This window comes from Athene cunicularia (assembly GCF_003259725.1).
Source record: "Athene cunicularia isolate RWA chromosome 1 unlocalized genomic scaffold, athCun1 chr1_part2, whole genome shotgun sequence".
Classification (NCBI taxonomy): Eukaryota; Metazoa; Chordata; class Aves; order Strigiformes; family Strigidae; genus Athene; species Athene cunicularia.
The window spans coordinates 46,379,736-46,394,060 of NW_020799092.1; the positions used below are offsets into that span (position 1 = coordinate 46,379,736).

Below are 14,325 nucleotides of genomic sequence, written 5' to 3' on the forward strand. Positions count from 1 at the left end.
TTGACTCAAGACAGGCTTGGTTCTATGCACAACTCCCTCTCCGACAGACACAGCATGTGCAGTTATAAGAGCCCTCAAGTCCTTGTTCTGTGTTCTGGAAAGTTGTACTTCGGCATCCCAGTCTCAAACCAGAGGGCTAACCACAAAAACAGAGCATGTATTCTCCTCTCAGTATTAAACAAATAAATTGATTCTTCAAATTCTCACTGACAGTAGACACTAACTACTCCTGCCTGGATGTGTCATGCAGGGGATAAACTCTTTTTTGCCAGTGGCTTAACTGCTTCCCTTCTTTTAAACCAGTTTCCTCTACCCCTGATAAGACCTCCTCTCTGATTTCTTGCACCCCTCACTGTCTTTCTTCCCTCAGTCTCATGCCTTTTTTTGCCAAGGTTCCTTTTGTTGTCTTGTTCATCTCTGGATCCAAATAGGGCACAATTTTTCCAAATGAGAAAAGATTAGGAAGTAAAAACAGGAGAACTACAATCTCTCCCACATACTGGACAGTGGAACAAGGAAATAATTAAAATACTAGCAACCTGTCTAATGTGTTAGGAACCCTTCCTTAACAAAGATGTTTTGCAGTCTTTGCTCCATAAGCACTAGAAAATAGAACACAGAAAAAATCTTCTAGTGACAATTCCTTTTGGACTGAAGCAGGTGAAATTAAAGTGTCAAGAATTGGTTAAATATAGATAAAATGCAAATTATTTCCCTCTAAACTCCAAGAGCAAGCAAAGAGCTGCAATGTGAAATTCTGATAAAACTTCAGTGCATGTCTTGGCCTCCCTTAAGATATTATTGCCACGAGTTTGGAAATATTCATACATTTACTTAGAAATGGACAAATGAATAGCAGCATGTTTCTTCTACTGACGATCAGGTAACACACTGAACTGTTTTTCAGACTTTGACTTGCACACTATTAAAATTTTTTGGGAGCTGCAGCCTCTCGTATAAGAATCTAGGCTGACTGGTAAAGACTCAGCTGTTTTTTGCAGTTCCCTGAAATCCTGCAGGGGTGCTGAGGGATCTGCTGACTATGGGTTGAGAAACACTGCTCACGATCATTGCTCTACAGATTTGTAGCCTGTGTATAAAGACTCTACTAGAGGGGAATTACAGCAATGACACCACACTACTACAGATACTTGAACTTCCTCTAACCCTCCAAGTGTTGTGTACTACTGTGCTGATGGATACTTTAGATCCTCAGTATGGAAATTTATTGTAAATGTGACTAGCAAGGTTCACCTCTAAGTAAGGCTCATCAATTTGATGCTGAGTTGTGACAGCTGTACTTCCAGTCTCAGCTGGACAAGTATGTTTGCATTGTATTGCAACTGTATGATGCTTCAGATAAAGTAGGTGGATGATGTCACAGAAAATTCATGTTAGACAGAAAATTAAATTATTTGGATTTAGATTGTTTTCTAAGAGCAATTTCTAGGCATTGGAATGCAAGCTCCTAAAAATCCAGGTTTTCTGAAACATACCTTATTCCAAATCTAGAGCATCCACCAGCAATATCATCTACTGTTTGCAAACTAAATTCCAGTGTTTTCATATGTTTTTGGGGTTTTTTTTGTGTTTTGGTTTGGTTTTGGGTTTTTTAAAAAGAAGGGATGCAAGAAAACTGAAAAAAACGCCCCACAGAAACGCTCTTGCATGATACATACTCCAGAAATGGATAGTATCCTTACACAAATTAGTATTACTTGGCAGTACAGTTGCACTGGCTTTTAAATTCCTGCATGAGAATGAACCCACATGGCATGCTGATATTCAAAGACACCAATGCTGTGTATGCAGTAACCCTGCTCAGCTGAACACACCGGAGATAATAGCACACACTGATTTCTGGTGTACAAGGACAGTAGCAGATCCCTTTGGCTACATTTAACAAAAACTGTTTAAACTTTGTTGCACATGTAGTATCACAAACATGCAATATTATACTTCTGCATCTTTTGGAGCTGATGAGTTTCAGCAGATTTTGAGAAATCAGATAAGCTACAGATTCATGTTTAAGGCCTGATGTTCAGAATGTGCAGCTGTAACTGCAGGTAATGAATGCTGCTCAGTGGCACTTCAAAAAGTTATGTCCCAAGACTAAATGGAAATGGTAGAAGGAAACTTCGATATCTGACATTAAAGAAGAAACACACTGCTACGAAAGAAAGAGCCCTCCATTTTTACTTTGAAATACACATTTTTATTCCACAGTGTTTAATTAGCTTTATGACCACTTCCTTGGAAATGAAATGTCTGTCAAGGAAATGGTTAATTTTCAAAAAAAGCACTTACCAGGATATATCTTAATGACTGTGCTAAACCTGGCATTCTGGCTATAATCATACTTTTCTTCTTTAATCTACATAATAAATTACTCTGTACCATACAGATTTCATTCTTCTCTCTTCTTCAAGCACAACTGTTGTTCTTATGTTGGATTTCAACAAGTCCACATGTTCAAAGACACTCTCCGACAAAAAAATTTATCAGGTCACACCAATATGGAAATGGTAAAAATAGTCATAAAATTGTTGTCATCCTTAAAAACTACCATCCTGATAAGTCAACAACCTCTCTGAAAATTGCTAAGGATGGAGAGCCAAACATAGCTCTTGGCCAAGCTAGCGCAATTCTGTTGACTTCAAAAGGAATGCACCTGCCCTATGAGATTTGTATAAAAGCTTCATCCGAAAGTTAATGGAAATTAAGCTTTCAATCTATTCTAGATTTTCAAAAGGGACAATTTATCCTTTATCACTGGGCAGAAATGAATTTTCCAAAATATTAATGAACTTCTGTCTCATCCATGCTTTGAAGTTTCGATACCATTCTATAAGCTTTTTTCTCCTTTGAATCTTTTCTTGTAAACTCATTTTTTTTTCTTTCTCTAGAAGAGCAGGAAGCTCTTTCCAGTTTTTAATAAAGATAAATGGAGCCCCCATGGTTTTTAATAATTGTAATGGAGCACTGTTGTACACTGATGAATTTCCACAATCACCCGGTGTCATTACATCTTCTATAACAGGCAGAGATCCATATGAACAAGCTTCATAAATTCTATAGCATTCTGTATTTATTCCCACTGGGCACAACGTCAAATCACTCTGCAGCAAGGCATCTTGATAGTTTTTGAAACTTTCATTTGTCTCTTGAGGCTGCCACCTACGAAAGTAAAGGGGTTCAAAATTAACATTCTTCTCACAGGCACTGCAATGAAAAAGTAGAAATATGCTTTAATTTCAATTATTTATAAAACTGAAAATACAAGAATTTTATATTACACACATAATCAATAGGCTTTTACTTTTAGTCCTAACTGTTCTTAAACAAGTCTTCTAAAAATGTATTGACAATGTCACTATTAAAATTAGATTGTAACACTTTTTAGATATGGTCCCTTTAGGAAATTATTAATACTTAGAAGTGTAAGAGGCAAACTGAAACACAATTTTACATCTTTTGCATGACTTGAATGATGCATACGTCAATTTACTTCACAGCACAGTTCAGAAACAGACATACAGGGAGACACTTGATGGACTTTTAAATGAAGTTTCTGGCCTCAAATACTTTAAAACAGTAGAGGTTGTCTCTTCAAAAGTTAGGATGTAAAACAATCCGTTAACCTGAATCCATCTGCCTGAAGTGCCTCTGAACGTCTGTGAAATAAGAGTTTGTGTCACAGATACAATCTGTCTCTTGAGATTCATCGGGGTAGCTGAGGTCTTCCTAAGCACTGCTGTGTCTGCTATCAAACATTTTATAAGTGTTGCTTGGAAAAATTAGAAATACAAACAGAATCCTATTACTGTTGGTCAAAAGATCTGTTCTACTTACTTAAAATAAGTGCCACACTGTACAGATTAAAGCCACTCTTATATGGAACCCAACAAAACACAGCTTTTTCTTCTACTAAGACATTAATACACACAAAGTGCACGACAAATATTTCTTCACCCACCATAATCAAACGTATGTAAGAAAAAAAAAGATGGTCTTTATATGTAGTATACATAGGACATTTTTTTTATGTATTTAAAAATATGCTTTATGTAAAATATAGCAACAGAAAGTCCATTACATTATGATGACCTATACAAAGAGTATCAGCAATGTTCTCTGTTTTAATTATGACTGGGTACCTTTATTTCTAGTAAGTTTTAACACTCAAGAAAGGATTGGTAATAATGAGCCAGGCAAAAAAGTCCGAGTATTTTCATGAAGTAAATCAAAGTCTTACTGTTCTCTGGCTGCAATCCAGCAAAGTTTGTCAAGCCCATCCTGCTTCAGAATTTCCATTAGAGCCTCTCTAGAAGAGTTCTTATAAACTGTTCCTAAGAAATTACATATATATGATCTTGGATCACGTAGCATTGACCAGCTGGGTTCTACAACTGGAAAATTTCTGTACCTGTAAAAACAATGTATACGTTAGGCTGTATGCTTTATGTTGAAGAAAAAACATTTTGCACCATTTCACCTTTACTGCAGGAGATTCTAAGACTAAAGCCACCTATTTGTTGCCAATCTATAAATACAGACAGACCCAAAAGCAAACCAGTGCAACTCCTGTCCTAAAAGTTGAGTTTTATTCCCTTTACTCTCTCCACTGAGCCCCTCCACTCTCTCAGAGACTTTCCAGAACACTTATGTCTTCTTTCAACATCAGAAATATTATGTGTGCATGTTACAAAACGTCATTCAGACACATGCTTTTTCAAAAGCATCTGTTCTTGATGCAACACTAGTTTTGACTGAAATGGCCAGGCTAATGGTAACTATGGAGTTTAAGTCTCAGTTACGTTAACCTCTGCGCACACTTAACTGAAAATATCACTGGTAATCTCTTAAAGGAAAATCTCACTTTGATCTGGGTGGACTTCATTAATCTAACCTTCTGGTTACTAAATAAGCTTGTCATACAAGCTATTTTAACTTGCCTTTTTGGACTCAACAAAACCAGTTTGACATTCTGGGATCTAATGTAAGCTGTATGCTATCCTTTTAGACATGTTTTCATCACATCAGGCATTTTTCTTTTTTTGACAGATTCCTCAAATCTTACATCACTTATTTTACTCACCAGTGAAACACTGCTTCAGCTGAAGAGCTGACACTAACTTTCTCATTACATAAAGTCAGTACTTTTTCTGGAATAGATGAATATTAAAAAAGTTTCTGCTCCTTTGCATTCTCAAATTAACACACATATTGCTTCTGATGTCACTATTTTTGATGAATCACTGTTATACTTCCCTGTTGTTTCTTTTTTGTAAGAAAAACTATACCCTGATCCCAATTCTTAACTGGTTTCAAAGGCAGTCTCTACTTCATTTCAGTGATTTCTCCATTGCCTTTAATAGTTCTGAAGACATATTCAATTTCTTCACCTTCCCAAATTTTGATGAAAGAGGCCTTTCCTTGTTCTCCTCCTGTGTAATGAATGTTAACTAACTTTCAGAAAACTTTTTTTTTCTTCATGCCAAGTATTTCTGGAGGATTCAACACCTTTATTTTCCCTCTTCACTTGAAAATTTGGCACATTTGCATACCTTTAATCACAATTTTTACAGTCGTTGGTGGTCAAGGGCTGAAAACCCCCATTCTGACTGATACCTGATCTATCTTTCTCCACACAGCTTCGCACTCTGGTATATTGTTTTAACTGTTGTTGCTTTCTGTCATCCATTACCTTTATCTGTGCATATCAAAACTCAGGTTCTTTTTGCTTAGGAACTTACAATGCCATCAATTTCTCTGATGCCATCAAGAATCAAAATTTAGTGTTTTTCAATGACACGTGAGCAAGTTCAAGCTATGTATAAAAACTCCATACATTTGCCAACTGGCTCAATACAGGATATTGAATTCAAATTCAACATAAAATATGAAAATAATTCTGTATTATTTTACTCTTATATTACCATGAAAAGTAGCTAAAACAATATTAACCCTGTAAGGAGTAAAAATGCATCTGACTGGACCAAAACTTTATCTACTCCAAATAAATATTTTGAGCAGTGAGTGTAACAAAAATGGTTAAGCCAGGTTATATTACTGTGATACTGGAGTATACCAATTAGAAATGGGAGGCATACAATTTCCTTTTGAGAGCCATAACAGGGGTTAAAAAAACGTACCACCAGTACCATCCCTTTCCTTTCCTAAACAAGCAGTTATTGGAACTCAATTACATAAATATCTTTTAAATTCTCATGTAATTGGTACATATTACATCAGCATTTATTATAAATCTCGGGAGCAAATCTACTCAAGGAACAATAAACAACAGAAAACAAAAGAACCCAGACACGGGTTCCTTTTTTTAAACCTCTCTAAATGCTAGCGTTCTTTTCCTGTTATCATTTTTATTGCTAAATGTAGTTCCCAAAGATTCCAACCCTTCATTTAGAAAATCATTAATAGGATTATGTTCTACAGTTTACTTACTAGAATTGTTTTGGGTATCAGCAGTAACATTCAGATATAGTTTTCCATACCTCATGCATAACAATTAGGTTTCAATTGTAATTTGTGTTTATAGCACTTACGTAGCCACTCCTAAAGGCCATTGGAAAACATCTTCTTCATTTACTAACGCACAGTCATACGTAACAAAGAGTAGATTTACAAATCCTCCATTTCTTTTCAGGTATGGTTGAATCCATTCATTGCTGCACTGCTCATTTCCAAGCAGCACAACCGCTACATGCTGTATTTTGCGAGTCTGAATTAATGTTTGTGCGTAATGCAACCACTGAGTGGCGTAAGTGATCTTTGCTTTTTCTCTTCCATTCAGAACTAGCACAACATTTTCAGTTTCAACTGAGAAGTAGCCAGGAACTACAGATGGACCAGTGATGAAGCTGTGAAAACCAAAATACAAACAGTAAACACCCTTAATTACTGACCATAATCCTCTTAACATCCTTACTACACAGTCTGTACTCCAGAGAATTTTTTTGTTTCAATAAAGTGAATGCAATACACTGCAAAGTAACTGTGCAACTGTAACCATTTCTGTTGTTAGTATCTACAGTTTAACACAGGAATAAAGCTGACTTTGCCTTTATTGAGGAAAAAGGGGATTTAGACTTAAATGAAAATAAGGTATTTTGTCAATAAATCAGAACTACTACCATATTCAAACATCAAAATATGGGTAAATCAATAAACTTTACAAAAAAGGATGTACTTTGATGTTCATTAAAGCTCAAACTTTTTCTTAATACCAGTAATAACCAATGAATACTGTATTAGAACAAGAGAGGGGCCCTCCCAAAAACCTGTAAGAGTTAAAACCAGGTATCATTATGAGGGACAATTAGCTGGTCTGGCATACTAATTTTAGGTTAGACCAAAAAAACACTGTGTCATCTGATACCGAGTAGAATTTGTAACACAAGAGGTATTGATCTCAATGGAAAATTATGTTGCTTGTGTGACCCAGGTCAGACTTGAGGCTCTGATAGAAGCTAGTGAGCACAAACATTGTAGGTAGAAAATTCCATTTCTAGATCTTTCACAATGTATTTAACACAGAAATTTCAATCATATAGCAAAATCATTAAATCATTAATCATTTACACGTATCTGACAACCATTTGTGAACCTCAATGAAACAAGCCAACATTTGCCAGTCCCGCTCTTCAGTTAACTGCTATGTTAACAGACTTTTGACTGAACTCAAACAGTTGGTGATTACACAGTTTGGGAAAGAGTGGAGAGGAAAAAAATAGCAATTTTTTTTTTCCCCAGGAGTCAATTAAGTGTCAGTTTTCTAGGTCTGCTGCATTACTACAGGTTTTTGGCTACCAGCAAAATTTAATTTAGAATAAGCATGAGTTTTAACTAATTTAGAATAACCACGAGTTTTAACTCATGAAGTGCTGAGATTGACAGCCAGTTTCAGTTCAAGTGGGCTTACTGAGGAAGAGCTGTATAAACTACTCCAATGAGTTTATCTGAAGCAGACTGACCTTAGACAAGCATATTCTAAACCTGAGTCAAACCAACATGCTGTTCACTTGGTGGCAGTGGGATATTTTGGAGCCAAGATTCATGGCAATCATGACTTGGAATCAGGACTTCTAATAGATTAAATGTAAATCAGGTTAAAACTTAAAACCAAGTTTAACAGACAATGATAAAATACTCCTCTCAGTTTAACAGACAAAAGAATCACTGGGATTTATAGCAGAGCATCAGAATGCCTAAAACAGTGAATAGCATACATAGTCAATCCAGTGACCACCTTGTTAAAAGGCACCTGAAGAGTTTTTATGAATGAAAGTCTTGATAGGCTTTTAACTTTATAGGAATAACAGGATGTGCAGGTGTGAATGCAATAACCTGTGTGTAAGAAAGTTTAATAGCGTAAAATTACAGTGGGGAAAAAAAGAAACACTATGGAAACCCCATACTTTAATAAAAACACAGTGCTAAGGTTGTACTATTAACTCCCAGTCAGAACACCGTTGGGATTGGGAAACGTAAGGGAGGTTACAGAAACACTGAAATTAAGGCAGTAGTAGTAAGAGATTTTCACTACCCACACGAAGGCTAGATCAAGGATGGTATGAGGAGATTACATTTTTTGGACTCAATAAATGACTTGCTTCCTATAAGTCCTTGCTTTTCCTCACTAGTCTTAGAACCCATATGAAAAGAAGCTATTCCAGACTGGGTCTTCCAGACCTAATTCCAAAGGTGTTAGTCAGACAGCCATTCTGTAATAGCAATATGATTAAGTTTAGCATGGCAGAGAACATCCAGAAGTAGAGATATTCCATATGCAGTAATTATTTAAAAATGAGAGAATCAAGATGAGGACTCTTAAAGGAGTAGCCCAACAAGAAGCTTGCAAGGAACTTGTAGGCTGTTCAAAAACACTGTTTAAGAAGCCCAGGCATGTTGTGTGCCTGAATCCAAAAAGGAAACAGTCCCCCCAAAACCTGTATGGCCTAACAGAAAAGTTAGGGAGACTGTCAAAGGGCAAAATTCAGCATTGAAAACAATGAAAAGCCTGGCCAAACAAGGAGGACACCAAGCTCATAAAATACTGCTTATGAAATGCAAACAGAAAATTAAAGCTAAAAGCAACTTGAAAAACACCTTGTAAAAGGATGTTCTGGCTGACAGGTAAAGACTCTTTTAATATATGAAAACCAAAACATATAGAAAGTATACCAAAAAGCTACAGAGCCATGGGGACAACAGTTTAAAAAGCATTTAAAATGGGATGACAAAGCCATAGCAGAAAAGATGCCCGCACCTAACTCATTCTCTTCAGCAAGAAACAGAAGGTAAAACACCACAAGTATTATACTGACTGGAGGATTTGGACCTGGATGGCATTCACTTAAGAGTTCTGAAAGAACACAAACACAAAACTGCAGAACTACTGCCAAAGGTGTGCAGCTGTCATTAAGAAGAGCCACTATGATTGATGAGAAAGGCTACACCAGTGTCACTCCCACCTACAAAAACAACTCGAGAAGACTCTGGAGCAGACCAGTCAGTATGAACTCCCTCTTTGGAAGAGTCTGTAATAAATAGTAAGACCACTAGATCTTATTGAAAGGTAAGATCACTGATCACATATGTGGATAAACAATGCTGGAAATGAGTAATCCTGTCTCACTGATATGATGGCGACCTATGAGTGGGTCAGTAAGAATACAGATAAAGGGGATCCAGTAGACACAGTGTATTTAGATTTTCAAAATGCTTCATCAAAGGCTATTAAGGAAACTAAATTGACACAAGCTATCCTTGGCAGAATCCTCTAGCAGGTAAAGAAATCTTTGCTGGTTAACTTTGTCAACATGGTTTCATCCTGGCATGAATCAAGATGTTACAATTTGTAAAAGAAGGACAGGAGAATGAGACTGAAGAACTGCTGAACAACTGGGGCTAACAGGGACTGGGGGAAGGCAGCACTGAATGTTAAAACAGAGAGAGAGGATGTGACTCTCAGTGGAACAGAAATTTATGAATGTTCGAACTTACCGATAAGAGGTAACAAGTTTGAAACTCCCTGCTCTACAACATCCTCCTAGATGACAGGAGAGAAGGATATGAATTGCTTCAGGTCAAGAAAAGTGCTAAACTCTGCTCTCCTACTTCTTGTACGAATGTACCAACACGTCACCAAAATCCACAGCTGTGCAGTTGTTTCACCCATGTTTTTAAAAAAATGTTCCTGCATTTCATGTAGAAGTTGGTATTTCTAGTATTCTTTATGTAACTTCTTTGGTAAAAAGTTGAAGCCATCAAAATCTATATTAAATATCTGTATTCTCCATCATAAATATACAAACTGGGCTTATTCATGCAACTGTGTTCAAGTGATATTTTGGCATTTTTGTGTCTTTAGGTTTGATAGTCTTTAAAAATACTCATGAGAGTTCTATGTTTTAACAATCATTAAACTTATCACAAAAAAAATGCACAGCAGCACATATTCTCCAAACATGTCACCTCAGCTAGTTCCCTCTAGCCTCATCTAGTAATCAAATGGAGATAATTTACTTCAGCCAGGCAATAGTCAATAATTCTAGACAATCTTCTAAACCAGCGAGCAGCCAAAATCATGTACTAATGCTTCCTCACATAAAAATACAAAATAACATTTCTAATTTCAGTAAGAAGTCAAACTTCAGCTATTTAATTTCAGAATTCTAATGATTAAAATAACAGTTATATTTGCATATTTTCTATACTTTGCACAAGTTCCTACCAGTCTGTCAAATTTTAACTTCTGTTATGTAGGTACCAAACTTTAAACTTTATATTTTTATGGGATCTAGCATCCAAATTTAAGTTAAAATAAAGATTCTATTATCCCTAGTTCCTCTAAACATAAGATATTTAAATGCTTATTATACAAGTTTTTCTTTGAGAGGTGCTTACCCTAAGGAACCATGTGAGGTTATTATTCATCTGAAACAGGCACACCAGAGAGAAAATGACCATAATCAGTCAAGTGACAGACTCATTAAATGCAGCAAATTATTTTCATATTATAAATGTGAAAAGCAAGAGCTTGAAAAAAAATCCTCATGTCCTTACCAAGGAGACAATCTATCTGGTAGAATGTAATTGATTTCTAAAGCTTCTGAGATTCTAATTCTGAAATGTCTCCTCCCATCAAGATAACACTACTGGCACTGCTCTCTATTCAAATAAAGTATTGTATCCTCTCTCCAAATCCGTGAATGGAAAGCTCTATTTCTCTGTCAGGAAGACTACCAAGATGCAGTAGCACCATTCATAGTTGATTCCTTAATTTTGAATGATCAGGTTGTATTTGCAGACAAGGAATACAGCTACTTTTTTTCAAGAGTATGTCATTTCATCTATTTTCTTAGATGTAACACAAGACTCTTGAATAATTACAATGTTTAAATCAAGTCTATGTGTCTTTCTAGAACACATGTTTTAAAATCACTTATGAATGTATGCAGGTTTAAGCCCTGCCGGGACCGGAGAGCACATTGCTGTTGCCCCTCCCTCACCCAAAAACCAAAAGCGAAAGTAAAAAAGCTCTGCCCCTGGACCTGACGTCAGCATGGTATATAACCCGGCTGGAGATGCCCCTCTCTCTCTGCTGGGGAAAATTTGACCCTATCCTAGTTGAACCAGGACAGAATGTGATGCAGGCATTACTGAAAAGATTCTATGGCCAGTACCATGCACACAGCCAGATACCTTGATAAACAATTCAAAGTGATAACTTCTGTGATCACTCAAAAAACCCCTTTCAATTCACAATCACATATTTACTTCAAACATTATCTGCAAATTTCATCTAGAACACCCTGTCTTATTGCACAAGGAAAACACTGAAGCATCACATTTTTCAGAAGTTAAATTCACTTAAGAGTGTCATTTATGCTTTAAAAGAAAACTTTCTAAACAGATGGGTCCTGGTGCAAGTAATTAAATGTTGTAGGACAGGCAGACTGGTCAAAGAGATGAAAAATCCTTCAGCTTTCACTGTATCTTTACAGAAAGCCTTAAAAATGGTATTGAATAGGATGTTAAAGTTCAGATTGATGTTTGACAATAGTTTTAAAACATGCATGGTCACAGATCAAAATACATTTTTAAAGCAAACAAGGCTTCAAGTGTAATCTTCTTCACATATAGAATTTTGCTTTGCAAATTAACTAGATGCTAGGTCTCACAGATTGTTTTTGTTTTAAATAGAAACAAATTATTGCTTTGATACAATCCTGATACAATACAATTTATGAGTGAATTATGAAGTCCCTCTTCCCTGAGTACAACAGAAACCAAATAGCAGGAAACATCTTCTTGCCTCAAAACCCCAAGCTTCTTCCAATCAACTGTCAGCTCCAAACCCCAGTTCTTAAGACTTTTATCAGGGTTGTATTCCCCCTCCCCTCTGAGGTCTCTTGGCTGCTCTCCCTCTCAGCATTAGTAAGTCTTTCCACATTTCTTTCAAATACACAAATCTTCATAAAACAGCGGATGAAATTGCTCCCTAGTTTTCTATTTTTAATAACGATATGTTTGGGCTAGAATTTGCGAGTTTTATCAAGTATGTGTTTCCATTAATATACGAAACCATTCTTTGTGATAATTTTGAATGAGAAGTTGTGTGCAAACTCCACAGTTATCAAAACATGACAAAACTAAAGTATTTTCAACAGATATTAAAATAACTGCAACTTTGAGATAGACAAAATAATACACCAGTCTACATCACCATGTTCTTTAGCTTTCCAATGCATTGTTTGCTAAAGTTAACACAATTGAAGTCAACACCATGCAGCTAGTACCTGAAATATGTTTTTCCTGCTTTTTGGCTTCCTTCTCTCCACTGTGCAGTCACATTAGCTGGCTCAAGGTGCTCTTCAAAAATATGTTGCCAAAGGTAAAGACCTATAAATGAAGATACAATGGAGAATTTGAATGCATGGATCTTGCCTACTTTACTCTCCTAGGAAATAAAATTATTTCTGGGAGATGAAAAAGCATAACATCATAAGAACTTGGGAAAGAAATGTCAGAACTTCTTATATAATATTGCTTCCCAAATTCCGTATGACTTCAAATTAGTTAAGATAAATTTTTCCACACATTGGGGCATTAAAAAAGATTCTTTGGCTGTCAAAGCATCAGTAGATGATGATATAACACATTACCACTTCCGTTATTATCTCTCTTCAGTATACATACCACTTAAAAATGAGCAAATATTAATCAGCATTTTAAGGACAAGCATACTTACCTGAAGCTTTTGTGAAACACATTCAATTTTTGTGATAGACTGCGTCACGTCACCATGTAATATACCAGTGTGTTCTACAATGCCACATGAAAGTTCAACTGCAGCTGAAAATTTTACGTTTTCAAAAAATCTAAAATAAGAACAATGGTATGTCTTCAGCAGTAGTTAAAGACCAGACGAATTTCAAAGTCTATCAGTGGCAGTAGTACTGCAGTATAGAAAATGCCTTGTTTCTCACTGTGTCATGCTTTATTTTACAAAGTGAAAACGTGACAAAAACAAATACTCTGGTTTGGCCACGTACTGTCAGCTAGATTGGATTCAAAAAGTAACTGTTTCTCTGCCATTTGAGCCATTTTCTTTGACAGATGTGAAAAACAGCCTTGGAAAGAATTGGTACAAAGAAGCTGGAGTCTAACTGCTCCCATATTGGTATCAACATAAATCTCAAGTAACAGCTATACCACTTCCTTCACGCTCTGCATGTACAGATACCCGTATTATTTAATCATATCCACAAATTTAAGTCATTAAAAAAAAGCAGAAAAAAGTACTGTATCAGAAAGGTTAAGTGATAGACACTGATTGCATCTGCTTACCGATTGCTGCTTTGCCCCAAATCTGCACTCTAAGCCTGGTTTGTTCTAGGTGAGATCTTGCATTTTTTATCATCTTAAGATTAGCTTCATATCTTTGCTGAGAAGCAAGCAGTTCATTTTTCTCATCCCCTTCCCATGGATTCCACTCTTCATTTCCCAAGGCAACATGATCTAAGAAACCAAAAGCGTAATTTACATTCAAAAAAAAGAACAGATTTCCAAGCTTAGAAAAATGACCGATTTTATTGAGTTCAGTTCCAAGCAGCACCTGACAACTCCCGCCGCCCCAGGCCGGGCACACCGCCTTCCCCCCGGCCCGGTGCCTCAGGAACCGCTGGGGAAATGGCCGCCGGCAGCGCAGGCCCGGCAGCGGCGAAGGGGCCCCCGGCCCCGGGCTCCCTCAGGACCTGCTTCCCGCCGCCCGCCGCGGCGCTGCCGGGCACAGGCGCT

The 14,325-nt window shown here is 36.7% G+C and overlaps 1 protein-coding gene across 1 annotated transcript; it reads right to left on the bottom strand.

Annotated features, from left to right (window-relative positions):
* Nucleotides 1-2,196: 2,196 nt before the first annotated feature.
* Nucleotides 2,197-10,047, bottom strand: RXYLT1 (ribitol xylosyltransferase 1). The gene is made up of 4 exons (XM_026868242.1): nt 10,027-10,047; nt 6,567-6,881; nt 4,256-4,426; nt 2,197-3,177 (listed from the first exon to the last, which is right to left on the bottom strand). Exons 3-4 carry the CDS (start codon nt 4,387-4,389, stop codon nt 2,760-2,762), a joined length of 552 nt encoding a protein of 183 aa, XP_026724043.1. The 5' UTR covers nt 4,390-4,426; nt 6,567-6,881; nt 10,027-10,047; the 3' UTR covers nt 2,197-2,759.
* Between the last annotated feature and the right edge of the window lie 4,278 nt (nt 10,048-14,325).

Coding starts and splice junctions, on each gene's coding strand:
- RXYLT1 (XM_026868242.1), bottom strand. CDS start 4,389: ATGCTACGTGATCCAAGATCATATATATGTAATTTCTTAGGAACAGTT. Junction 3,178..4,255: donor TGGATTGCAGCCAGAGAACA/GTAAGACTTTGA, acceptor TTACTTTCGTAG/GTGGCAGCCTCAAGAGACAA.